The sequence below is a fragment of the Ursus americanus genome, chromosome 3 (genome assembly GCF_024610735.1).
Source record: "Ursus americanus isolate L20-20 chromosome 3, mUrsAme1.1.p, whole genome shotgun sequence".
In the NCBI taxonomy this organism is placed as follows: Eukaryota; Metazoa; Chordata; class Mammalia; order Carnivora; family Ursidae; genus Ursus; species Ursus americanus.
In genome coordinates this window covers 870,930-898,727 of record NC_142129.1, presented here as the reverse complement: position 1 = coordinate 898,727, position 27,798 = coordinate 870,930, and the positions used below count along the sequence as shown (strand labels likewise).

The 27,798-nt window shown below is 49.7% G+C and overlaps 1 protein-coding gene and 1 long non-coding RNA gene across 2 annotated transcripts in view; both read right to left on the bottom strand.

Annotated features, from left to right (window-relative positions):
- PTPRN2 (protein tyrosine phosphatase receptor type N2) overlaps window positions 1-27,798 on the bottom strand; it is an 842,052-nt gene that overhangs the window by 594,411 nt on the left and 219,843 nt on the right. The window contains exon 4 of the mRNA XM_087860611.1: window positions 21,811-21,924. Within this exon, the coding sequence (XP_087716737.1) occupies window positions 21,811-21,924 (114 nt within the window). The remainder of the gene's footprint in view (window positions 1-21,810; window positions 21,925-27,798) is intronic.
- LOC123796867 (uncharacterized) lies at window positions 1,468-6,153 on the bottom strand. Its single transcript, XR_015723763.1, has 2 exons — window positions 4,096-6,153; window positions 1,468-2,191 (listed from the first exon to the last, which is right to left on the bottom strand). It is a non-coding gene; the product is annotated as an uncharacterized LOC123796867 (long non-coding RNA).

Genomic DNA, 27,798 nt, shown 5'->3' with positions numbered 1-27,798 from the left:
GAAAAAAGACAGTCTCGTCAATAAATGGTGCTGGGAAAATTGGACAGCTACATGCAAAAGAATGAAACTGGACCACTATCTCACACCATACACAAAGATAAACTCCAAATGGATGAAAGACCTCGATGTGAGACAGGAATCCATCAAAATCCTAGAGGAGAACATAGGCAGCAACCTCTACGACATCGGCCAAAGCAACCTTTTTCATGACACATCTCCAAAGGCAAGAGAAACAAAAGATAAAATGAACTTGTGGGACTTCATCAAGATAAAAAGCTTCTGCACAGCCAAGGAAACAGTCAAAAAAACTAAGAGGCAGCCCACGGAATGGGAGAAGATATTTGCAAATGACACTACAGATAAAAGACTGGTATCCAAGATCTACAAAGAACTTCTCAAACTCAATACATGAGAAACAAATAAACAAATCATAAAATGGGTAGGAGATATGAACAGACACTTTTCCAATGAAGACATACAAATGGCTAACAGACACATGAAAAAATGTTCAAAATCATTAGCCATCAGGGAAATTCAAATCAAAACCACACTGAGATACCACCTTACGCCAGTTAGAATGGCAAAAATGGACAAGGCAAGAAACAACAATTGCTGGAGAGGATGTGGAGAAAGGGGATCCCTCCTACATTGTTGCTAGGAATGCAAGTTGGTACAACCACTCTGGAAAACAGTGTGGAGGTCCCTTAAAAAGTTAAAAATTGAGCTACCCTATGACCCAGCCATTGCACTACTGGGTATTTACCCCAAAGATACAGACGTAGTGAAGAGAAGGGCTATAGGCACCCCAATGTTCATAGCAGCAATGTCCACAATAGCTAAATCATGGAAGGAGCCAAGATGCCCTTCAACAGATGACTGGATTAAGAAGACGTGGTCCATACATACAATGGAATATTACTCAGCCACCAAAAAGAATGATTTCTCAACATTTGCTGCAACATGGACAGCACTGGAGGAGATAATGCTAAGTGAAATAAGTCAAGCAGAGAACGACAATTATCATATGGTTTCTGTCATCTATGGAACATAAGAAGTAGGAAGATCGGTAGGGGAAGAAAGGGATAAAGAAAGGGGGGGTAATCAGAAGGGGGAGTGGAGCATGAGAGACTATGGACTCTGAGAAACAAACTGAGGGCTTCAGAGGGGAGGGGGGTGGGGGAATGGGATAGACCGGTGATGGGTAGTAAGGAGGGCACGTATTGCATGGTGCACTGGGTGTTATACGCAACTAATGAATCATCGAACCTTACATCAAAAAGCAGGGATGTACTGTATGGCGACGAACATAATATAATAAAAAAAACATTAAAAAATAATAATAAATAAATAAATATTGAAAAGAAAAAAAAAAAGAAATGGTGAGTGGGCGCTGTAAGGGGGGAAATAAAAATCACACCCTACCTTAGAGGACGCGGCAACTCAACCCCATGAAGTCGAGAGAGACAGTTCTTGATGCAATCACACGAGGCTTTATTGCAGGACCAGCGCGCTGGGGCTCATCTCATAACCCACGCAGGGGCAGCGGAGAAGAGCCTCGAGCTATGAAAGGGTTAGGTTTTATGGGGGCTTGTGGGCGTGACCCTCAGGAGACAGTCATTGGGGTGTTTGCAGTTTCTACCCAATCAAGAGTCCAGTTGGCCAGTACAAACTGTCCAATAGGAAATTTTGGCGCGAGGGACTATCAGAGAGCTCCAGAAGATGCAGGGTGGTGGTCTTTCGGAGGGTCTCTCTGTGCGTCATCCTGGGTGGAGGGTGGGAGGGTAACATGCCGGGGGGGGTGATAGCTCTGGGTGGGATGCAATTCGGCACCCCTCCACCCAGGAGCTCGATTTATCTGTTTATCTTTCGCAAGCAGGCGTGCACAGAAGCGAGAAGGCGAAGCTGGGGTTAGCATTTTTCCAAGTGGGCCCCTTCCTTAAAGTATTTGGGGCGCCCAAACTTTGCTTAAGGGGATTTTCAGTTATGTTCCTCCACGTATGTTTTCTTGCAACCAAATGACTTCAAATATGTCCTTTCATTCCCCCCTTTTTGTTTTTGAACAATTCCAATCATGGAATAGTTGGATCCTCTGAGGGGTTTAACTCTTGGTATTCATGTCTTAACATGAATAGTTGCACAGTGCTGACTTGGCTACGGACAAATTGTATGAGACGATTCAGAACACAAGGGCCTAGGGTAAGGAGTAACAGAATAATTAGCAGTGGTCCTGACAGGACGGAAATTAGAGTAGCCCCTGAAATAACATGGGTTTCACTGCATAAGGGCTGATATTCTGGAGTGGGATTTCCTATACAAAGACCCTGCCCAAAAATTTCTGTTAAGGTCAATTTTCCAGGTTTTCCCCAGTTACATCTGTCATCTCCTCCGGACACAGTGTAGTTGCCAGAGTGTACGATCCCTTGGTAGTAAGGAGGGATGGAGGACAAGCATAGCCAGCAGGCCTGTGTCAAGTTAGAACTAGTATGGTTTAAGGCCGTGTAGGCTCCCTGCACTATACTGAACAGCCGCTGCACAGGATGGTAAGTTTTCAGGGAGGAGTTAAGAAAGGGGTGGCGCCGGGGAAGCAGGTCTGCGGTCAGACCATGGGAGTCATAAAACCCCAAGTTCTCCCTTTTAGCCAGTCCCGGGATACTTTCCCTTTATTAGTGAAGGTAACGTTAAGGGTAGTGGCACTTCCTCGTGTCACGCTTATTAAGTCCCATGAGGAAGTTGGCTTCCACGGGGCTACCCCCGTGGTTTCACATCCCCAGCTTTTACAGAAGTAGTGGTCGAAACCTCCGCATTTGCGGACGATTGCCCTTGTTCGACCATCTTTAGGACATATATAGAAGGGGTCCGTTTTTAGTCTATGTTTGGCCATGGGGTCGCGACAGGCTATGTTTTGTTCATCTAAGATGTCCCAGGCATCTAAGCCTGAAACCAGTCTACAGAGATCGGGGTATAGGTTGGACCACCACGCCCAAAGGGGAACATTGTTAGAGATGCTCCATATTGGAGCCCCTAACTGAGAGATGATTTCCCAGGTCAAGGTAAGTGGACCATGTGGGTTAAGGCTACTTATCGGTAGTTGAATCAGCATCAGCAGCATACACGCGGCGCAGACGGAGTTTGAGGGGGTTGTCAGTCTTTTCCACAGTCCAATTCTTATCGGGGGGGGGCCTCCTTGACGTGAGACGCATGAATCCAAGCCGAGACGCCATCTACTTTGACAGCAGTTGGGGTTGTCAGCAGGACGATGTAAGGTCCTTTCCACCGGGGTTCTAGGTTACCGGCTCGATGTCTCCTTACGTAGACTGAGTCTCCCACCTGGAACCGGTGAGGTACCTGGAGGTCCCCAGGTCGGTAGGCGTCTGCTAATGATTTCCACAACGTCCTTTGGGTGATTTATGAGGGGCCACAATTGTCAGTTTCTGTCCCATAGTTAGTTTGTCAGCGTCTTTAACAAGGACTGCGACTGCTGCGACGGCCCTGAGGCAATTTGGCCAGCCTTTAGCAACCGGGTCAAGCTTTTTTGACAGGTAGGCTACTGGCCGTCTCCAGGGTCCGAGAGGTTGAGTTAGTACTCCCCGAGCTATGCCCTTTCGTTCGTCTACGTATAGAGTGAAGGGCTTCGATACGTCTGGCAACGTGAGGGCCGGTGCTGACAGCAGAGCGCGCTTGATATTATCGAAGGCTTCCTGCTGGTCGGCTCCCCATATGAAAGGGGATCCTTCTTTTGTCAGGGGGTAAAGGGGGGCTGCTAAAGTGGCAAAGCCCGGTATCCAGAGTCGGCAAAAGCCGGCTGTGCCCAGGAACTCCCGCACCTGACGGGGCGATTTGGGCACAGGTTTTTTCGTATGTCAGGCGCGGCTTGGCCTATAAACGCCATCGCTACTGAGGCTCGCTGGCCTTCTGAAGTCGGGTCGAATGGGGTGTACCTACGAAAAGCCTCCATCAGCCTTTCCAGGAAAACCGAAGGGGGTTCCTCAGGTTTTTGAAGCACCTCTCTTACCTTAGTCAAATTGGTGGGGCGCCTTGCAGCCCCTTTGAGACCAGCCACTAGAGCCTGGCGGTAGACCTGTAGCCGCTCCCTACCTTTGGGTTGACTGTAGTCCCAGTCCGGACGACTCAATGGGAAAGCGAGGTCTATAAGGTTAGGGAGAGTAGTGGGGAGCCCATTGTCTCCAGGGACGTTTTTCCGGGCCTCCATCAGGATTCTCTCGCGTTCCTCGGTCGTGAACAGAGTCTGTAGGAGCTGTTGGCAGTCATCCCAAGTAGGCTGGTGGGAAAACATTAAAGATTCTACCAGGTTAGTTAGGCGTTGGGGATCCTCAGAGAATGGGGGGTGGTTAGTTTTCCAATTATAGAGGTCTGAGGAGGAAAACGGCCAATACTGTAGGGGCTGGAGGCCATTCCCTTCGGGAGGGGGGCCATAGGCTCGGAGGGGAAGGGCCCGAGTGGAATCGGGTGAGATCCCTCGCCTGCTCCTTGTCCCTTGAGCTGGACCTCCTTCCCCACTTGCCCCGCTTTCTTCCCCCGTGGGTTCCATCGGTGGGGCAGAGGGAGGGACGTGCGGGTAAGGGGGAGGCCATTCTAGAAGGGCTGGATCTTGAGACTCAGGGTAAATCTTACGGGGCTCGCAGGAACATTGTTTTATTGTGGACGTTTTTACGTTTAGGGCAGAGGTTTGTGTAGGAGTCTGACTAAGCCACGGCTTTACCCAAGGAGGGGGGTTCTGGACGAGGTCCTGCCAGACAGTGATGTAAGGCTGCTGGTCAGGGTGTCCGTGCGGATTTGGCTGAAAGACAACAGCTTTGACTGCTAGAATTGGTGTTAAGTTGAATGACCCTCCAGGGGGCCAACCAACGCCAAAAGTGGGCCATTCAGAGGCACAGAAGGTTACCCATTTATTTTTGTTGACTTCTACTGACAAATTGTGGGCTCTCGCTCTTACTTCTGACCAATGCCGGGTGGTGAGACAAAGAGGGGTAGAAATAGTTTGCCCCATGGTTTCCTGCCGGATGGAAACCTGCCAAATGAAAAAAACGAAACAGACAAGCAAAAACGAAACAGACAAGCAGTAAAGACAGAAAGCCGTCAAGCGCCCACCGGCCTCTCCGACTCTTAAAAAAACTTGGGGTTAAGAGTGGACGAGGTCCGATATCCCTGGCCGTCTATGGGCAGGTGGGTCAGACCTTCGCCAGAGACCTCCCTATAAAGGGAAACCGAGCGTCCCCGATTCCCTTCCGAAACCACCGGGGCGTCCCCCGGGGGTGCAGCCTAGGGCGTTCGTGGCACGTCTACCCGCCCAACAGGCCACCAGAACCAGATCCAGATGTCAGTCAACCGACCAGATGGCAACAAGTGCCGTGCAGAGCAGACATATACCCAGATGTCAGTCAACCGACCAGATGGCAACAAGTGCCGTGCAGAGCAGACATATACCCAGATGTCAGTCAACCGACCAGATGGCAACAAGTGCCGTGCAGAGCAGACATATACCCAGATGTCAGTCAACCGACCAGATGGCAACAAGTGCCGTGCAGAGCAGACATATACCCAGATGTCAGTCAACCGACCAGATGGCAACAAGTGCCGTGCAGAGCAGACATATACCCAGATGTCAGTCAACCGACCAGATGGCAACAAGTGCCGTGCAGAGCAGACATATACCCAGATGTCAGTCAACCGACCAGATGGCAACAAGTGCCGTGCAGAGCAGACATATACCCAGATGTCAGTCAACCGACCAGATGGCAACAAGTGCCGTGCAGAGCAGACATATACCCAGATGTCAGTCAACCGACCAGATGGCAACAAGTGCCGTGCAGAGCAGACATATACCCAGATGTCAGTCAACCGACCAGATGGCAACAAGTGCCGTGCAGAGCAGACATATACCCAGATGTCAGTCAACCGACCAGATGGCAACAAGTGCCGTGCAGAGCAGACATATACCCAGATGTCAGTCAACCGACCAGATGGCAACAAGTGCCGTGCAGAGCAGACATATACAGCCCACGCAGACACAGAACAAGCAGCAAGCAGCAGGGGGATGGGTACCTCCAAGATTGTGGTCTCTCGAGACGTGGGGATGGTTGCCAAGGTTTCCCGGCCAATGCACCAAATGTAAGGGGGGAAATAAAAATCACACCCTACCTTAGAGGACGCGGCAACTCAACCCCATGAAGTCGAGAGAGACAGTTCTTGATGCAATCACACGAGGCTTTATTGCAGGACCAGCGCGCTGGGGCTCATCTCATAACCCACGCAGGGGCAGCGGAGAAGAGCCTCGAGCTATGAAAGGGTTAGGTTTTATGGGGGCTTGTGGGCGTGACCCTCAGGAGACAGTCATTGGGGTGTTTGCAGTTTCTACCCAATCAAGAGTCCAGTTGGCCAGTACAAACTGTCCAATAGGAAATTTTGGCGCGAGGGACTATCAGAGAGCTCCAGAAGATGCAGGGTGGTGGTCTTTCGGAGGGTCTCTCTGTGCGTCATCCTGGGTGGAGGGTGGGAGGGTAACATGCCGGGGGGGGTGATAGCTCTGGGTGGGATGCAATTCGGCACCCCTCCACCCAGGAGCTCGATTTATCTGTTTATCTTTCGCAAGCAGGCGTGCACAGAAGCGAGAAGGCGAAGCTGGGGTTAGCATTTTTCCAAGTGGGCCCCTTCCTTAAAGTATTTGGGGCGCCCAAACTTTGCTTAAGGGGATTTTCAGTTATGTTCCTCCACGTATGTTTTCTTGCAACCAAATGACTTCAAATATGTCCTTTCAGGCGCCAGCTTCCAGCTCATCTCCGTCCCCCAGCGAGCACTCCGGGACAGTCATCGGCCGTGCTGACACACACACGGTGGCCGGTCACCACAGTCCCCCAGCCACACAAAGGGCCATGGCCTGACAGTCTCCCTGACACCAAGAAAAGCGAGACGGTGAGAAATTTGGACAAGGCACTCCAAGCACCTACCCAGACCGTCTTCATCTCTGACTCCATGTCTCAGAGCAGCAAACACTAAAATGGCCTACTGTGTAAAATGGCATTTTCTGCAAAATGATTGTGTTCTGCTTTTAAAAACATTTTTTACATTAAGGAAATGAAAAGCAGGTCACATGTTAATCGACTGCATGTTTAAAATATGCTTGAAAGAGATGATCCGAAATGTATTTTGAGGTCATTGTATTCCCACTAGACATTGCTGGACTCTCCCCAGTACACGGACGTACGTGTACGTGTGCATTTCTCAGGGTTCATGGGCACGTCCAATATATGCTGTTCACGTGTGCCATCCACATTGAAGCTAAACCCACGGCTCAGTACCGGCTACGTTTTGTTGATGTTGTTGTTGTTGTTGTTGTGTTTTAAGATTTTATTTCTTTATTTTAGAGAGAGAAAGAGAGCACAAGTGGGGGGAGGGGCAGGGGGAGAGGAGAGAGAACCTCAAGCAGGCTCCCCGTTGCGGCACTCGATCTCATGACCCTGAGATCATGACCTGAGCCAAAATCAAGAGTCGGACGCTCAGATGACTGAGCCACCCGGGCGCCCCAGTACTGGCTATGTTTGAGAAGAGTAATAATAACAACAAAAGGCTAGCACTTCTTACACATCTCCGCAACTCCGTGAGGTAGGTAATGATCGCCACTGTGCTGCTGAGAACACCGCGCGCACACAGCCCGCTGCACAAAATCCCACCCAGTGTCGCACTGGCAGCAAGCACAGGGACTTGACCCAGGCAGAGCCCATGCCCCTGATCACTGCACTGCAGATGCCCTGAAACGCATCACAGACTGTCCGTATATTTCCTCATGACCGTGGGGGAGAATGGCTCACAGCCGCACTTGTCAGGCTTGCAGATCTTTCTCTCTGCAGCTCGCCTCTGTCCCCCTGAGGACCTCCCCTGACATGCCCTCCATGTGCACTTACTCCCTGTCTGTGCACGTTCCCACCACACAGCCCTCCGTGCCTGCATGCTGAGCGTACCCCTCACTGGAATAACCAAAGCGCTGACGACACCCTCCCGACCAGCACTAGCCATCTTGGTAAATGCTTGTCCTGTTTTCCATTTTTGCTCACTTTCGTTTTGGTTTTTAGCATTTGCACCCGGTCTTGTTTGCTCTCAGCTGAAAATGTAGGCCACCCCCAGTGTCCCGGTGCGACTCCCTGGCCACGACACACAGCCTGTCATCACACCCCTGCCAGCGCTGTGTGGGGAGTCTCCTGCTGGGTGAATGTGTCCACACTGAAGGGACAGGAGGGTGCTGAACGAGAAACACCAGCGGCCAAGCACCACTTGTTAACGAAAGGTGGCGAGAAAAACGAGCCGATGGCTGATTGCCACGCACCTCCTGAAGACAAGGAGCAAGCCCGTCGGCTCCTCACCCTCCCTACGGCCCACGTGAAGCAGAGTGTGAGCTTCAGAGCCAGGTCTGACGGGTGGGCCACCTGGGAAGCCCTGCACGCTGGTAGGTGGGCCGGGCACTTCCTTCCATCCTCAGAACTCCCTCCCAAGAGTCAGCCTGGGCTGCGCCCTTCCTCCTCGTGTGGCCTGTCATCCGCTTCCCCACACACACCACAATGGCCTCTCCGCTCAGCTAGGGATGTAAAGAGGGCCTTCGTGTCCCTGTCGGTGTGAGTGGAATGCGGACATCCGCATCAGCAAGGGGACCAGCTCCACATCTTGTTTCCTGTCTGCGCACAACACGGGTCCTCGGGCAGGTGGAGACCGAGAAGAACACACAGCTCTGAGCCAGGGAGTTGCAGCCAACGCTGGCTGGACCCGCCGTGGCCTCGGAAGGACCCTGAGTATTCACCTTAGAGGCCGTGAGGTCAGCCTGCAGCACTGTCTGCTACATAAAACAAGTTATACAGAAGCAATTCCTAGTGTGCAGGGAAACCGTGAGCACCAACGTGCATTCAGGACGATCGGGAAAACCCACTTGGACCCGTAAACGTTCTGTCTAGTCAGCCCCTGCACTCGGCCCAGGGGCACCGCACCATTCTGTTACTGGAAGCAGAATGTCCACGACAATCCACCTCCATGTCTAGTAACAGCAGGAACGTCCATAAGTGGCGGCCGACGGGATGTGCGAATACCTGTGAAGCATTTGGGGAAAGGGGTGTCTGGTTCTAAAGAAGCCGAAGGATAAAATGTGGGACTCCTGGCCAAGAGCAGCCTGCAGTGCTGCTGAGCCGGGAGCAGGAAGCATTTCGATACCGAGGGGAGGGGGGTGTTCGGTGCCACGAGGCAAGCGAAAGGCTCGTCCCCATTCTGTTCCATCTGGGAAGGCCAGCAGCAGCTTCCATTCATGTGGCATTCTAGAACTCTCTTACTGCAGTCAGCAGTGTCAGCCCACTGATCTCCACAAGGACTTGCCTTGGCGTGCATCTAGCCCCGTTACTCGGCAGTACTGACGACGGTCTTCATGCTTGAGGAGTTCAGACAGAACCACACTCACTCCAATGGCCTGTGTGCATTTTGGTTTTGCTTTATTCTGTGTCTCTGTCGAAGGTCTCGGAGGCCCTCTGCCCTGAGTTTTGGTTGGTTTCTAATGTTTTACCAAAGGTGTTTATCCACCTGCCTTTTGTCTTGAAACGTGAGCGTCACGGAGCGCTCTGTGGCGAGCACCGCATCCAGAGCAGCCGGGAGAGGCGGTAGCCCTGCTGCCCGGCGCTCTGCTTCTGGTCTGTGACGATGCCTCAGAGGACGAACGCAGCGCCGAGAAACATTCTGTCTGCACCAGTGCTCCTGCACGTTGTAATTCAAATAAAAGTGACTTCTTCCCATAGCTTTTACTCATAGACCACCTAACACCCCCAGAACCCTACAAAATCACAAGAAAGTTTAACTCAAGAAGGGAGAGATGAAAGAGGGAGAGAAAGAAGAGGGGTTTCCAAAATGAGAGGTCCAGAATCCATTTGTAATTATCTGCCCACCTGAGTCCAAAGGCTTGTATTTGATAAGACAGGTAATACACAAGCCTGTAGCATGGATTATTTCCAGGAATAAAAGCCTGATTGGCTCCATGACCTACATAGCTTTTAGTGAGGTTTAACACTAAATTACAGCCCATAAGTGGGTCCCCCTCCCCCACCTGCCTGCTTCTCTCTGGAATGCACGGTGTTCTGTGCCATCTGGGAAGCTCCTGGGTTTCCCGGGCCCCGACTGCTCTTCTGTGGGTACATCTAAGTCTCCTGAGGAGGGAGGCTCTGTCGTGGCAGAGATGAAGCTTCCCTGAAGCAGAGACGGTCCCACTCCAGGGTGTTCTAAAGCACATGCTTGCCTCCTGAGGTGGTTTTCCCATTAACGCTCAACACCACCCTCAATGAGCCTTTAACATTTCCAGTTTTAAAAGGGAGGAGGTCTATCTGGCTTCATGCTTTAGAATTCAAAAGCAAAATCTCTAGTTCGTATGAGAAAAAAATGCAAGCTTTTAACAGTGTCCAAAGTTAAGAAATCTACCTTTTAATCGTAAGGAGAGTATATAGTTTATCGGTTTTTCTTGATACCCAAGCATCTTCTAAAAGGCACATTTTGATTCTCAAACACATATAAAGAATGACTCTGGTTTGCCCCCTAAATGACAAGTAAGTCGTAGTTTTCATTTCTGTTCCCGTGTTTGCAGTAAGTCTTCCATGTAAATTAAAGTTTCACTCTGGTGTCAGCTAAGTGCATCGCAGCTGAGGAAGACAGTCTGTGTTCTGCCTCTCTTCTGCTTGGAGAATCAGTCATGCGATTGTCTGCCACCGGCTCTTGAAAGCACGCTGCAACTTCAGAAACGTGTCTAGGTGAGTAGATGAGCCACTGGAGGGGTGCCACACAACAGGACAGGGAGGCGGGCTGCAGTGGAGAACGGGGGGAGGATCTGGCGAGGGGGAAGACTCCCGGGGAGGAAAAGAAGGCGGGGAGAAGCCCAACGCTGAAGGGACACAGAGCTTGGCTCCTTCCAGGTCCTTCCATGTGACTCACTCACCTTACTGAGAACTGGGATGCGGGTATCCACTGAATGAACCCTGCCTCGCTTCCACCATAACACGGGGGTTGCTGGTATCTGGCGCTAGTTATCGCATCATCATCTTCCCAGCTCTCCTCAGCACACTATCAGACACCATGGTTGAGGTGACTCAATCGTTACACACATGAACGGTGAACTGGTGTCGACTAGTCTAGACCGTCTCGGCCCATCTGCTCAGTTCCAGCTGTGTGTAAGCTTTGAGGCTGCTGATGGGGCCGTGTGTGGTAGGTGGGCACAGAGGCTTGAGCCCCAAGCCCCCTGGTGCTCCTGGGAGGACGGCAGCTTCCCGGACATAACACCGAGCACCAGGCCTGGGCAGATGGACAGCAGGAGGGCCCACTGACTGTGGCCAGAAACAACATCCTGGAAGTCCTTAAAAATCACAGAAAATAGGAGATCTTTACCCCCAAAGACATATATTTCCTACTTATTCTGCTCCTCAAGAGACAATGGTGAAAACGCAGTGTGCAGAGTAAGACTGATTCTCTCAGAATGGAGTTCTTAGAGGAACAGGCACGGACTATGTAGTTTCTCGTATCACAGCTCTGAAGAGCTGAGGAAAAATAAAGCTTTAAAAATCGATCATATTTTCTCTTCTAACTACAGGACTATTTTCTCTTCATTTCAGACAGATCAACATTTAGAAGTAGCTGCTAACTCTTTGGCCTTCACATGTTTGTCCTGGTGTCAATGATCTGGAAACCAATTCTGAAATGTAGCAGGGGAGCTCTTTGTTCAAAGGAAATCTGCCAAGAATGCTTCAGGAAGGTGGACGGGCCCCGTCCGCACTGTGAATGACGTCGCTAGTCCATTTGTTTGAGGCCATATCTCCTTTTAGCTCAGCAACCCTCAGCCCACAATACTGCAAGCTCATTGTGACTACTCTTTCTACTTCTATACAGAGAAAATGTTTGTCTTGGAAGGGGTTTTCATTTAATTAAGACCCCTCATTTCTCCTTTGATGGCAAAACCCACCAGTAAGGAGGGGTGCTTTGGAGCCAAGGAGAGGTTACAAGCAAATGCAGACTTGGAAAGAAAATGTGGTTGAGGGTTCTTACCAAACAGGAGACGACGGTCAGTGTTCAGTCACACGAAGGGTTTTGTAGAGTTTGGGCTGCTAAGTGCATGCACCGCACACGCCAGTGTTGGGAGTGACTCGTGCTCTAGGACCATGTGTTTGCAGGGCTGGTGAGGGCTGCACCCTCATCTGTACACGCGGCTGGCCCTCTGGCTGGGGGAGCGTCACAAGAGGATAGTTTGTGAACAGAATGGATTCCCCACTACGAATATACACGATGCTCGTTGCATTTACAAAACCACCTTTCTGAAAATGTAGGTATATGACTGTCTGAATGATTACAGGCTTATCCAGGTGTTCTTTACCATTATGAGTCACTCTTACTGGTTTATGGCTCTTTTTAATTGCCTTTTCACATTCCTTAGAGCAAAGCGGTGACGGTACTCTCCTGTGATGTCTAGATTCGGCTCACCTATAGAGACCCTCCTTCCCTGTCGCCATGCATCTATTCCTTATTGGTACTGGTCAAATGGGTCTCTCTGCTTTATGAGTCTTGTCAAAGACCCCAGCTTTTTGTTTGTTTTCTTGATGTTTTCATTATTTCTTTATCTCTTTCTTGTTTTCTGCCCTTTCCTACATTAGTTCCTTCTTCATACTGTCTTCTGCTTGCTCTGTCAGTCTTTTTATTATTTAATACATCATAAAATGTTTCGTGCACACGAACGGGAATAAAATAACCTAATAAAGAGCCTGTCCTCACCGCTGTTTCATGTAAGATGTGAAAGGCTGTGTTAGAGACCCTCCCTGTCCACATCTCTCTCTTTGCCTCACCCCAGAGGATTCAAATGTCCTCCCGTGGTGGTCAGCGCCCTGTATGCCCCATTCCACGTGGATCGCATGCGTGAGTTCTCCTAAACAGCCGACGGTGCAGTTTTCCTGTCACCTTCGCACAGCCTCAGACTCTGCGTGTTCTATACGACCTCACTTTATCTGCTCAACACGTTTGTGAGACGCAGACATGTTGACACGTGTGCCTCCAGTCTGTTGGCCTTGGGTACGTGTAACGTTGAATCGCGTCCTGGCTGATGGATGTGGAGGCCGGTCATTTCCATTGGTTTGCGTTGCCACAGAGGCAGCGAGGACGGTCACAGACAGAGCCCTGACGTCTGGAGCACAGACATAGGATCTGGAGCACGTAACTGCAGGTGGAGAGCCGTGATAGAGAACACTCACTTCATCAATTATTTTTGTTGCCAAAACCGCTTCCAAAATGGTTGCATCAGCTGTGTCTAAGAATTTCCAATTTGCGCTCGGTTCTGGCCAATACTGGGGATTGTCAGATTCTTTCATTTTTGCCATCTTCTAGTTAATGAAACAACCTCTTATGATTTTAACTTCCATTTCCCTGACTTCTAGTGAGGCTGGGCGGACTTCATTTCTTACTGATTTATGAGGGCTCTTTGTGCTCTGGGCCTCGTAGTCCAGCTACCACTCTGTCCCATTGGCCCTCTCGGGTCTCTCCGTTCCCCCCCAATCATCATTCACTCTCGGCAGCCTCTCCACCAGGTTCCCACCATGTGTGCACGTCCGACTGAATAGAATGAAAATCCTGGGAAGGACAAGTATCGACTCTGTGACTGTACATGCCCTCCACGTGCACATCTCCCTCTCCCCACCCCACAGCGTGACTCTGCCTGGAACTTGTGGTGGGCCTCAGCTGGACCGCGGAAGGAAGGAATGACCACAATTTCCAGGTGCACAGGGCGGGTTCTCAAACAAGAGAAGACAGGCCAGTGAGTGGAGGTTGACTGCAAGCAGAGGGACTGATGAAGGAGGAATAGGAAGAAGGAAGCCGAAGCTCAGCTTGACCTGCTACACTAAGCAACTTGGTGTCAAACGTCCGTGTGATGCTGAGCCCGTCGCTAGCTCCTCCGCAGACGGCCATCGAGTCCGGCGGTCACCCTGGTGATCCTGGTGCTCCAAACCATGATCTCTTCTCATTCTCTTTCAAGGAATTATAAAACTGTGTTAGATTTTTTTTTTAATTTTGCTTTTTTGCTTTGGTTTTGACATACAGCTCAATACAACAGGAGATTCTTGCCTGGAAATAAATCCATAGTTGTTTTCATGACAGCGAATTATGTGCCAACGAGTGACATTTAAATGCTGAATTTTAATGCCTTGTCAGAAGAAGTGAAATGTATTTTTTAAAAATTTAATACATGAGAGAACAATGAGGAGAGTTCTTCTTGTAGGACACAAGAATGGTAAACAGAAAGTGAACATATTTTTTCCTTGATGTATATATTTACATTGAAAAGGAAAATTGCACAATTACATCCCATTTTCCTTTCCTTCTTCATAAGGAAGGCTCCCCGACGGCAGTGCAAGCAGCTGTCAGTGAGAACGGCAACCGTATCACCAAACAGCGGTCTTCATGTATTAAACATATAACCCATTCTACTTCAAATGTGCCTACCTAGGTAGAATGATTTTAAGGGATTCTGAAAAAGCTCCCTTCCCAAAAACCACTTGGTTAAAAGTTCAAGAGACCAGCAAGATGAGAGGTTATTTCCTTAGGGTAAGACATAAACTCCCAACCCCTCCAGGGTGTTATTCAGTATTGAGCCTTTCACGACCAGAGCGAAAAACCTACAACATCCAAAGAAAATTTGAGAAAGAGAGTAGACAGCACTGATGGAAAAAATTACATGGTGCTGTTGGAAACAAGTATTGGATGAGGGACTCCAAAGTGACGTGGCACATACAGTGTGTGCACATATTTGCACGTGTGTGCACACGTATATGACCATGCGTGCACAGACGTGTACACACGTGTGCATCTGTGTGTGTTTGCACCTGGATGTGTGGGTGTGCACGTGCTCACATGTGTGTGCATGGGTGTGTGCATGTGTGAGTGCACGCGTGTACACGGGTTGATGGGAGTGGAGGTGGTGACAGACCACTGAGTTGCAGCCATACTGCCTTCATACTAAGGCTTGTTATAGGACAAACATCAGCAAGGCGGTCCAGAATCAAAAGTCCCCAACTTTAAGTTCATACTGGCTGGGTTGACGTGGACCTTCCCCCGTAGGTGGGCACGGGCCAGCTGCATGAGCCCTCAGATGCAGTTACAGGAGGAGGCCTGAGACACAGCAAAGGGCCAAAGAGGACCAGCCCCTCCAGGCTCAGGGTTGTCTCCATTCTTAGTGAAGACACAGACTCCCATGTCGTGCTCCATGGCCCTTGTCAAAACCATTGGAATGGGCCCATGGATCTGCATTTTCCAAGTTCCAAGGTTCCAAACCAACAGCCCCAGGAAAGAGAGGTAATGGGTCAGGAGGCAGACGGCCCTGGGAAAGCAACCCTAGGGCAGAGCCGAGCTAGAAGGCTCAGCCATCCAGCCACAGCACTTGTGTCCTATTGTCTGTGACGCACCAGAGCTGACCCTCAGCCAAAGCCTGCAGCTGGCTGGGACGCAGCAAGGTGTATACCTGTACCATTCGGCTGGTGTGATCTCCTGGCTCCAAAAAGATGCCCCTTGTCTCCAAGAGCACGCACCAGAAACACAGGAGCGGTAAAAGTTCATCTCAAGGCTCACGGGCAGTCAGAAAGATCAGATGGTCTGCAGGGTGCATGCCAGGAGCACGCACTGAGCAAGATAGTAAAGAAGAGTACCACCTCTGCCTCCCTCAGGGGTGCTGCCCTTGTCTGCCTCCAGAGTCAGGCCGTGGCTGGGAGGAGCCAAGATGAAGCCAGGGGTGCCCAGTCACACGAAAGATCAGACCCAGAAGGGGGCTCAGCATGGGGCAATATCAAAGTCAAAAACTGTGATCATTCTGCCACCTGAAAGTGCTTTTCTTCTGTTTCTCTCTCCCTCCCAGGGCCCCTGAAAGAAAAGATAAGGACTCAGAGTGAAGGGTGGGGAGGGGGCAGCAAGGGTCCTTCGGGAGTCAGTCTGTGTATCTGAGCAACAAGCACGGCCCAGAGTAGCTTCCCCAGTCCTGCTCTGAAGCAGGGTTCTAACCCTTATAAAGGACAACTCAGACTTATGCCCATACTTCATACCCTCCAGCTGGGTAATGATTTCCCCAAAGAACCATCATTAAACTCTGTAATAATTGCAGGCCTGACCCCGAGAACCAGACCCTCACACGCATCATGGGAAGTTTGGAGGCAAGTCTACCCCTGAGCTTTGTGGACCACGCGTCTCCAATGTGCTGACCGAGGGAGGCAAGAAACAGAGAAGAGGTTCCAGCCGTCAGCTGCCTGGGAGGTGAGTAGCAGAGAACTGGCTGGCATGAGCCATCAGGGCGAGCCTGAGGGGATGTATAAAAATCATTGCCAGAAATCTCCAGAACAGTGTGCCTCAGAAAAGCCAACAATTCTCCCCATGAAGTTTCTTTGCAAACTGGACTATAAAACCCCACTTCACACCTACATCTCCAGCCTTACTGGGGCATGACTTCCAAGCCACTAACAGAAAGAAAGAAATGCAATTTGCCATCAAAAGCACAAGCTAATTGAGGGGTATAACCGTGAGCCTGTCCATCACTTTGACGTGCCCTCTGCGACTAAGCAGCGAACAGCCACCAGCAGCAGAAGTGACCGTCTCCAGACAGAACCCCACACCCGCCAGACATCTCCCAGCTTCTGTGGGAGGTGCCAGGTGGCTCCCAAGGAACCTGTGCAGCCTGCTTCAGGACTAGCCCGAGGGAATAAACTTAGAACTGGGGGAGGGGGGATTGAAGAGCAAGACAGATGTCACAGGGCAGGACTGGGTGATCAAGGGCAGCACTAAGCATCATAGGGCAGGGCTGGGTGACTTAGGACAGGATTTTGTGACCTAGGGCAGGACTGGGTGGATCTAGACTGTCCACACTACTGGATGAAGAAACTGAGCCTCAAAGAGGTTCAGGAATCCCTTACCCCTCACACCCATCTCTGGAAGACAGTTTGGTGGTTTCTTATAAAAGTAAACCCGCACTTATCATATGAACCAGAAATGTACCCCTTGGTATTTATCCAAAAGAGCTGAAAACATGTCTACACAAAAAACTTCACAGAGATGTTTACAGCAGCTTTATTCACAACTGCCAAAACGCGGAAGCAAGTAAGATGTCCTTTAAGTAGGTGAACGGATAAATGAGTGGGCGTCCCTCCAGACAATGCAATATTACTCAGCACTAAAAAGAAATGAGCTATGAAGCCATGAAAATGGAGGCAGATGGAGGAACCTTAAATGCATATTACTAAGTGAAAGATGCCAGTCTGAAGAGGCCTTATGTACTGTGTGATTCCAACTCCACGACACTCTGGATAGAGCAGAACTATGGAGACAGTAAAAAGACCAGCAGCTGGAGGATTGAGGGGAGGGATGAGCTGGGGGAGCACAGAGGACTTTTAGGGCAGTGAAATTACTCTGTATGACCCTATAATGATGGACACATGTCAGTGTACCTTTGCGCAAACCCATGGAGTGTACAAAACAAAAAGTTAACCTTAATGTAAACTACGGACACTAGTTAATTATATCATATCAATATTGATTCATTAATTGCATCGAATACACCATATCAATGCAAGATGTTAATAATAGGGAAATCTTTGTAGAGGTGGGGAGTAAGGGAGTATATTCAAACTATCAATACAATACTTTTTGCTCAACCTTTCTGTGAATCTAAATCTGCTCTAAAAAATAAAATCTATTAATAAAAAAACTTATTTGCCTTTATGTTTAACCACTTCCACAAAGTACTGCCTGTGTTGTCTCACACTCACTGTGAACACTAGAGCCACAGTCTAGCCCGTGTGTGACTGAGCTGCGATGCCAACTGGGTCCCCAGCTTCACGGGGTCTTTCATGAATTGCTTGGAAGGGAGGGGTCACTGAACCCCTACATTTCACTGACCTTTCTTTGCCAGGAGAAACACTCCTTCCTCTCCTGCTGAACAGGTCAACCTGTCTGAAATCCGTGTATTGCCACCCAGGAGGTTGCCCTCCATGGCCCTGCTGACCCTCCCCTAGACCCACCCTCACCACCTCTCACGGCATCTCGAGCTGCTTCTGAACTCAAGTCCCAGCAGAACCCAGGTGGGAGGCACAGAAAAAGAGAGAGAGTGCGAAGCCCTCAAAGAACAGCAGGATCTTGCCAATTTATATCAACAGACCTGGGGAGCACATGTGGGGATCATTCTTAAGGGTGTGAGATCAAGGTGGAATGAACGGAAATTGAACCAGGCTGAATTTATTGATATGGGCCACTAAGCAGAGATTCTCCAACCAGTGTTTTAGATTGAAGGGCTGGAAACGGCTTTAATAGTTTCCACCAATGGTTGACATAAACAGGTACCCAAAGGGGGTGTCTCTATGAAATGAAGTGGGAATGCCAGAACTTCCTTGTCATATCACAGAGGCAAGTGTCCAAAGGCTTCTGGAGATTGGGACACTGGAGTAGATCATCATGTAAGACCTGCTAATGACCTCAGGAGGGTCCAGACAATGTGTCCTTCACCGAGACTGTGGAAGATGAGCTCCCAGGAGTGTCCCAGCATCCTGAAAGAGCTCTGTGGTGAAGTTCCCTGCAGGTGAGAAACTACAGAGGCAGTGCTACCATCACTCTGGGATTCCTGAATGCAGTGGGGATGATGGGATCTTGAGGCAGCAGGGGCCAAGAGGTGGCACTTAAGAGCCAAGAAAGATGGAAGTGGTCACCATAAAGCAGTAATCAGAAGCATGTGGCCACAGACACCTTTGTTACTGATTAGGTGACCAGAGTGCCCTACAACTGGGAGAGATGAAAGGCCTCCTAGAGTCTTTGGGACCTGCATAAGCAGGAAAGTTCTAGATCTACTGAATTGAGGTCTGGCTTGAGTCACCAAAACAGGGTCACAGCTCTTCAAACAACTTCCAGACTTGGCAATTTCCATCTCACAGGCCAGAGCCCCAAGAAGAAAAGTGGAGGGTGGGGGCAGGTCCCCTGAAGGCTACACAAGCTGAAAATTTATGCTGTTATTCTTTCTCCTAGCCTTCCCAGAGGAGTCTATGGCCTTCTGCCAGGATGACTGTGCACCAGGGAAAAGGAAATAATGAGATTTTTCAGTGGTTACTCTGAACTGACACTAATACCAGGGAACCCAAAATGTGACTATGGTCCACCAGTCAGAGCAGGGGCTTACAGGAATCAGGTGATCAATTCATCCTGTGGTTACTTCCCCAGTTCCGGAATGCATAGTTGGAACAGACATATTCGGCAGCTGGCAGAATCCCCATACCTGTTCCCTAACTTGCGGAGCCAGGGTTATTCCGGTGGGAAAGGCCCTAGGACTGCCTCTATTTACAAAACCATATACCATATACAGAAAGCAATTCTGTATCCCTGGAGGGGGTGATCAGTGGGAGATAAGTGCCACCATCAAGGACCTGAAGGCTGCAGGGGTGACTGATACCACACCCCATTCAACTCACCTAGCTGGCCTGTGCACAAGACAGGTGGATGATGGAAAAGGACAGTGGATTATCATGAAATTAGCCGGTGGTGACCTCAGCTGCTGCTACTGCAAATGTGTTCTCTCTGATAGAGACAGTTAATTCAGCCATGGGACCCATGGTACAGCTACTAGTCTGGGGAGTGCTTTCCCAGCACCCGTAGTAAAGATCATCAGAAGCAGTTTGCTCTCACCTGGCAAGGCCAGCAATACATCTTCACTGTGCTCTATCATACATCTACCAACCCTCCAGCCCCCTGTCATTATCTGGTCCTCGGGGGCCTCAATTAGCTCTCCTTTCCACACGACATCATGCGCGGGACACGGGTACATTCGCAACAGCAGGCTGATTGGACCTAATGAGCAGGAAGCAGCAACTACCTACACATATGGGTAAGGCACCCGCACACCAAAGGATGTCAGTGGCAGACACGGATGCTGGTTGCAGCCTTCGAATGGCCCCTATTGGTGAATTACAGAGCAGACCCTCGGGATCTTGGAGCAAATACATGACATCCTCTGCAGATAACTACTCCCCTTTCAAGAAACTGCTCTTGGCCTCCTACTATACCTTAGTCCAGCATGAACGCTTGACCAGGGTCCTCCCAGCTACTACACAACGTGGTTCTTATGAACTAGATGTAGGACCACACGCGTTTTGCAGCTCACACACATCGCTGTCCCTCTGCCCACTCACTCTGACCTGCAGCCTCTGTCAGCAACTGCCCTGCTCGCCCAAGGCTCCATCAGTCTCTCCAGCTTCTGGGAACTATGTGTATTCAGCTCCCTGATGAAGGGCCAGTTTTGACCTCATCACCAAGGTCAAGGCCACGAGAACAGTCATGGACTCCTGTCCATTCCTGTCCTTGATCTCTCACCTCATACCCATCACCCCTCCCCACTGCCTGTCCTGCAGATTCAGGCCCCAGGCCAAAAACAGCAGCCTGGAGGAGACACTATCTCCCACAACTATATACGACCAGATCCCTGTAACTGACCTTGTATGTGATCTCCCAGCAGTTCTGCTCCCCTGACTGAACCCGGGGACAGCTGGGTGTCCCAGGGAGAAAGGGCGCCACAGTCCGATGACTTCAAGTGCATGAATAAACATAATTCTTTTTTTTTTAAAGATTTTATTTGAGAGAGAGAGAGAGAGCAAGAGAGAGAGCACAAGCAGGGGGAGGAGCAGAGGGAGAAGCAGACTCCCCACTGAGTAGGGAGCCCGATGCGGGGCTCAATCCCAGGACCCTGACCCTGAGATCATGCCCTGAGTCCAAGGCAGAGGCTTAACCATCTGAGCCCCCCAGGCACCCCTGAATTAACACAATTCTTTACTGCAGAACTTTCTGGTCTTAACCGGCCAGTGCACAGTATGAATATTCAAAAGGAGGAAGAGAGCAAGTACTGTTTCCCAAACTTATTGGACCACAGACCTTTTTTCCTTTATGGAGCCACAGATGAGCCCTGTAGAATTTGATGTAGAAAGAATGTAGGGGCTTTCGTGGTCCCTCACTTCTGGGCCTGGGCCCCCAGCAGGGCCATTCCAGTACTGACCACAAGACATGCAATTGCACTCCAAGGACTTCACCCTCGACGCTCACCCAACACCACGGTGTCCTGTTTGCAAGGTGGCCTCCTGTCTGGGCTCCAAGGGCACAAGGAAACAGGGCTTCACCCCAGCAGTAGGAACAGGTCACAGTAAGGCTAAGCATGCTGATTCCCTCCATAATATTAATTACATATATGATAATTACATATAATAACTTTAAAATTATTTTAATTTTAAAAATTACCGTCTTAGCACCCCTATGAAGTAAACAGTAACAAATTTCCTATGACAAAACGGTGTCACAAAAACTTGCGTAATGACAGTATTTAGAGGCAAAGTGATATTCTGGAGGCTGATCTGCCCCGGGGTTGGGTGTGGTCGGGCGGGCTTGAACGGGCTGCCCAGAGGCCGCCTGGTGCCCGGCAAGGCCACTCCACGCATCTCTCGGACTCTCTGAAGCAGGCACAGAACTGCTGTGGTTCCTGGACGTGCAGTAGCAAGCCAGTCCCGCGTCTAACACACAAAGGAAACTCCCACCAGAACCTTCCATGAGCAAGCCTGCCTGCTCCCAGCCGACTTCTCTCTATTGCAACACTGGCAAATTCCGATCTTTTCTAATCCCTCACTACCTAAGAGGCCCACTGATGTCTAAGGGGCGCTCGGTGCATAGCAGCCTCTAGAAATCTCTGTTCGGGCCACTGGCCACTGGCCCGGTCCCAGGACACAGTTTTGGCCCAAGCCTGCCTACCTGTGCGGGACAGCTTCTGCAAGGTGGCTGTCAGGTGCTGCAGACCCACCGGCGACACTTCATAGCGGTATATGTCTATCGCTGGAACCTTCTGGCACCTTCCAAACACTCCATCTGTGAGAAAAGGGAAGCAGAGAAGAAAGAGAAAGTGACATTTCATTTTCAGAGAGAGGAAAGGTATTAAACACATCCTGGCAATATATTCTAATTATGCACCATGGTGAGGCTTTGGAACACGGCTTTAGAAAGTCATCAAAACGCTATCAGAATTCAGAAGCACTTGGAAAGTAATGGTTTATTTAAATAAAAGAGCATCATGGAAAACACAATTGCAAAGGTATAGAGAAAAGGACGTGAATTCAGAGTGGTTTGCGTTTTCTATTCTGTTTCGCATCCCTTCCTCCCTCGCCTTCCCCACCTCTCACTTTTTATAATTCCCTGCCCCCGGCTTTCGCCTTTCTGATGCGAAGCTTTGCTTCTGACAGTCCCATGACAAAAAAAAAAAAAAAAAAATCAATAACATTCAGGGCCAGTTTTCCGGATGAGAAACAGAACACCCAGGAAATATAAATATTAATTTGCAGAAGCCATGAGGACTGTGGAAGTGTGTGCCATGCGGGTGCCGTCTGGGAGGGGCTGGCAAACGGGGGCAGACCCGGGAATGGCAAGAGGCTGGTTTCAAGGAGAGCTTTCCGCAATGTGGCAAAGGAGAGGTGCTCCTGGACAGGAGACATTGGCAGGGACCAATTTATCTAGCTCTGTTCCATTTGTCTAAAATGACAGCCTCTGCTCATCATCTTTTCAAACCACACCTTCTAATTAATTTAGGCCCCAATTAGTCTTTATTCGGCAAATTGTTCACTTTGAAATAAGCTTCCTGTAGGGGGTTCAAACACCCAAATTACGGTCTTTCGTACACACAAAAGACTAATTCAAGGGCCAGTGCGTCACACGCGGGGCGGCCGTCTGCAGTTTCAGGCCCGGATGGAAGGGGAAACGCTTCTTTATTGTTCACGACGGTCTCATTGCACCAAGTGTAGCTGAAGAAAGCCATTCAAATGCAACAAGTTTAATTAGCAGAAACACATTTGCCCAATGCCGGGCTGACTCAGTAATTACTAGTCTGATATTACATATGTGCTTAAGACGGACGGTGCTGTGTGATTAGCAGAAAATCATCTGAAATATGGAAAGGATATCGTGAATTTCTATGGGACTCTGCAAAGCTCACAGAATCTGGGAAGACAACCTGCACAGCTGCTCCCCGCAGGCAGACAATGGCCAATGGCCGTGGAGAGAAGTCAACCCTTCTGCCGGTCATCTCCACCACACTGGGCTCTGTGGCACGGCCCCTCTGTCTGAGTGACTCACTCAAATTAACACAATGGCCACATTCGGCCGGAGTGATTCCCAGCGACAGCTCTCTTGGAGGGAGGGTCTTGTCCCCCTGCCACCACCCAGTGAGACAGGCAATCTGCTCCACAGAAACACAGACAGCAAGTGTCCCTGTTCTTCTGATTTTCTTTTGTGCAAAGAACGCTGTGCCTGTGGATGGTGTGTTGGCGGGGGGGGGGGGGGGGGGGGAAGGGAGGGGGGAGGGGAAGAAGGATCTGAGAGAAGAATTAAGAACTCTTTAGAATGTACCTAAGACTTCTACTTTCCTGTTCAAATGGAGTATCTTGAAAGTACAGTCATAGTGTGTAGGCACTAGAAGGAGCATGAAGATGGTTGACCCCACATTTTACAGATGAGCGTCGTGACCAAGGCCACAGGAGGAAGAGAAATCAGGTTCCCGACGCCCGGCCGGAGTCCTCAACAGTGTAAAACGGCCAGACATTTCCCATCTATTTGGAACATCCCAAGTGAATTAATTCCTTTCTGAAGTGTAACGGCATCATTCTTTGCCTTTGGTTTATGCCGTACAATATCATAAATATATTCTCAGAAAAAATATTTATTGGATTTTCTTGAAATCTTTCTCTTAACCATGTATTTAAAACACATGTATATAACACAATACATAGTATTTTTTGAGCTTTTAAAATGTTTTAGCTAATAATTTGGTTTTAATGATTCGAAAGTTGAAGCTAACCATTCTCTTTGCCCCAGACCACAGCCTTGCTGATGCGACAGGACAGACCTTACCCCAGTACATCTTTTTTGTTTTTTAAAGATTTTATTTATTTATTTGACAGAGAGAGAGAGAGAGAGTCAGAGAGAGAGGGAACACAATCAGGGGGAGTGGGAGAGGAAGAAGCAGGTTCCCAGCAGAGCAGGTCGCTCGATGCGGGGCTCGATCCCAGAACCCTGGGATCATGCCCTGAGCTGAAGGCAGACGCTTAACGACTGAGCCACCCAGGTGCCCCCCTAGTACATCTTTTTTTTTTAATTTTTTTTAAATTTTTTAAAAATATTTTATTTATTTATTTGACAGAGATAGAGACAGCCAACGAGAGAGGGAACACAAGCAGGGGGAGTGGGAGAGGAAGAAGCAGGCTCATAGCAGAGGAGCCCGATGTGGGGCTCGATCCCGGAACGCCGGGATCACGCCCTGAGCCGAAGGCAGACGCTTAACCGCTGTGCCACCCAGGCGGCCCCCCCAGTACATCTTTTTAAACTTTATTTTTTAAATAAACTTTTTTAATTAATTAATTAATTAGAGAGAGAGAGTGGGTGAGTGCGGGGAGGGAGGGAGGGGCAGAGGGAGAGGGAGGCTAAGGCAGGGCTCAATTTCACAACCCTGAGATCATGACCTGAGCCAAAATCAAGAATCTGGACACTCAAATGACTGAGCCACCCAGGTGCCCCAAATAAATTTTATTTTTTAAAGCAGTTTTAGATTCATGCAAACTTGAAGGGGAAGTACAGAGATTTCCCATATACCTCCTGCCCTCACGTGTGCATTCCCTTCCCCATAATCATGACGAGCCTACGCTGGTACACCATTATCACCCAAAGTCCGTAGTTTCTATCAGGGCCATTCTCGGTGTTGGACATCCCGTGGGTTTGGACAAACGCTCAATAGCACATAGCCACCGTTACGGTATCATGCCGAGTAGTTTCACTGCCCTGAAAATCCTCTGGGCTCCACCTGTTCCCCCCTCCCCCTCTCCCCCCTGGCAACCACTGGTCACTTTACTATCTCCACAGTTGTGTCTTTTCCAGAATGTCACAGACAGCTGACCCTTGAGCAACATTGGTTTAAATTCTGTAGGTCCGCTTTTAGACACAGATAACTTTTTAGAAATGCAGTACAGTAGTGTGTAGATACACATGTGTACACGTGTGCGTCTACATGTGCGTGGACGGTGTACGTGTGCTCATCCACACACGTGTGCATTGTTTCCATGAATGTGTTTGTGTCTGCATGTTCGCATGTCTGCACGTGTACCTGTGTGTACGTGTACACGTGACTCTACATATGTGTTGCAGTTATGCATTTGTTTCCATGCGGTTTGCGCTGTGCACATGTGACATGTATGTTTACATGTGTGTGTCTACACACACACACAGACGGCCTTGACCATTTGTTTAACTGCCAAACTCAGTGTGAGAACCCAAGGATATTGCTATTCCGACATCATAAGTTCATCTAGGAAACAGATGTTGTTACTACCTCCCTACCAGAAACCAGATTTCCGTATTTATTACTCAGTAAACAACGTCACTAGCTTTGTCTGTGTCCTCTGGAGGACCGTGTGCACGCTCTCATCAACACACTTCTCTTTACCTCCAGTCCTGTTGTGCATTTGCGATCCCATCCCTGCCCATAGTGTTCTGCCTTGCACCCCGACCTCAGGAAATGCACAGCCCTGCTCTAATGTCCCACCTGCTGGACTGACGGAATAGCTGGGGACAAGCATTTGGGGCAGAAGTGGACATGCAAACTCTTCACATACAGTTGTGATACAGGCTACAGAGGGACATGCTACAGGGCAGCGTGAAGAAGGGGCACTGACCTTATCCAACATACAAAGGCCCCAGGAAAGTGGCATCAGGTTGCACTCCAGCATTTACAGAATGGGATTGTCTACATGGGGCTGGAGAGGACACCTAGGTAGGGGAGCAGGCTCTGTGGAGGGCAGGAAGCACCCGATCCCTAGAGCTCTGGGACCAAGGGACAGAGCTCCAAGATGTGAAGCAAGTCAGGCAAAGCCTGAGGACATGGGGAGGTGTCAGCCTTCCTCCCAGGAGCTGCTAGGACCTTACAGGCTGGTTTTGCATTCTGCCAGGAGCCATGGGGTGAAGGGAGCTGCCTGTCCAGGGGTGGGTGGTTCAGCAAGGATGGCCACCATGGAAACAAGAGAACAGGATAGATCCGCAGCCTTTTCAGAGGGGAACCCATAGGGCACCAATGCTGCCCAGCTGCAGGAGAGCCCCTTCCATGTGTCCATGGCACAGAAAGATTCTGGAGTTCAAGGGGATATTCTGAGTGATGGCCCAGAGAATGTGTGTTTTTCCAAAGCAGTAACAAAGCTGTCTTGCTGGGAGAGGTGGAGAAACAGACGACCCAGTGGCCCCCAGGTGAGTGAGACTACATCCTTACTTGGGGAGGTCACCTCCCAGACCTCTGTGGACAGCAACCACAGCAAACACAGAATCATGGCATGTGCTTAAAATTCCCAAATCTGCTGACCTCAGTGGAATTCTAAGGCTGTCCCCAAGTCCCAAATTTCTGGAACGGTAATCCCCCTCTTTATTTTGCAGAGCAGAAGAATGGACCTCCACAGCTTCTGGAAACCGAAGAGCACATGGTTTTAAACACAGAAGAGGAAAGGATGTTTGTGGTCCTGAGAAAGCAGATGCCACTCCCCACCTGAGTATCACTGACCAGTCATCTACAACTGGGCAGCTAGTTTCTTCCATTAGAAAGAGAAACCCTGATGATTTTTTTTGCTGGATTTCTGGAAGAATGTGAGAAAACAGCTTGTTTATATTGTCTGTGCATTTGTCGTAACCAGTGTTCCCTGGAGCATTACTCCCACAGGCAAATGTCATTTTCACTCATAAACATCACTGTCCCCTAAACACTGGCAGAGGCCTGTGGCAATGCCCTACTCCTGGACCACTTCTCCCTTGCTCTGTGGGGCTGTGCATGTCCCCAGGCTGCGTAGCATACATGTGTGCACACACTCACGTGCACACACGTTTCCACGTCCCTCTGGCACTGACATTCTCCTGGAAGGCAGGCATTGTAGCTCTGCCTCTTAGAGCTCCCACTTCTGACACCATGCCCTGCACCCACCTTGGGTTCAATAAATATTTGTGACTGATTAACTGGTGTTTTTCCATTTGCCTGAATAAAAGCTGAGATGCCCACAGAAATTCATAACACCATTAGCTAGCATCCTAATTTGCTGGAATCTGACACCGATTTGGAAGTCTACAACTCCCAGCAAATGACCTGGCTGAAGGACCAGGGATCGCCGAGACCCAACCCAGGGGGCTTGTGGTGGAGTCCGCAAACGAGGAGCATGCGCCTCTGCCTTTCCTCAGCGAACACCGTGCCTCCTACTCCTTAACTCTGATGAGGTTCAGGGCACTGGTTCTCCGCCAGCATATCATTCCCAGCCTCACACATGGAGGAGGCGGTCCTGTACACCTCTGCTCTGGGGAAGGGACTTCATGCTCACAGACACTGGGCCTTCGCTCTCAGGATGCTGTTGTTTTGGGGACCGCTGAGTGCCAGGCCTCCCAGAGAATGACCCAAACCAGCGGTCAGACCACCAGGCAGCCATGGGCTTGAACAGCTTGGTTTAGGTCTCTCCGGGAGAGAACCATTTCTCATGCAACTCGCCTCAGGTTTGCATTAAAGGACATTCTCAAAGCAAAACAACCCCCCCCCCAAAAAAACAACAACCCTATGGAGCCTAAATTGTATACCTACCAAGAAACATCCCTCGGAGTATCATCAGCATCTCTCTCAAAGAGACCCATCCAGGGGAGGAATCCCCCAGACCCCAGGGCCAGGACCGACCACCTTCTACC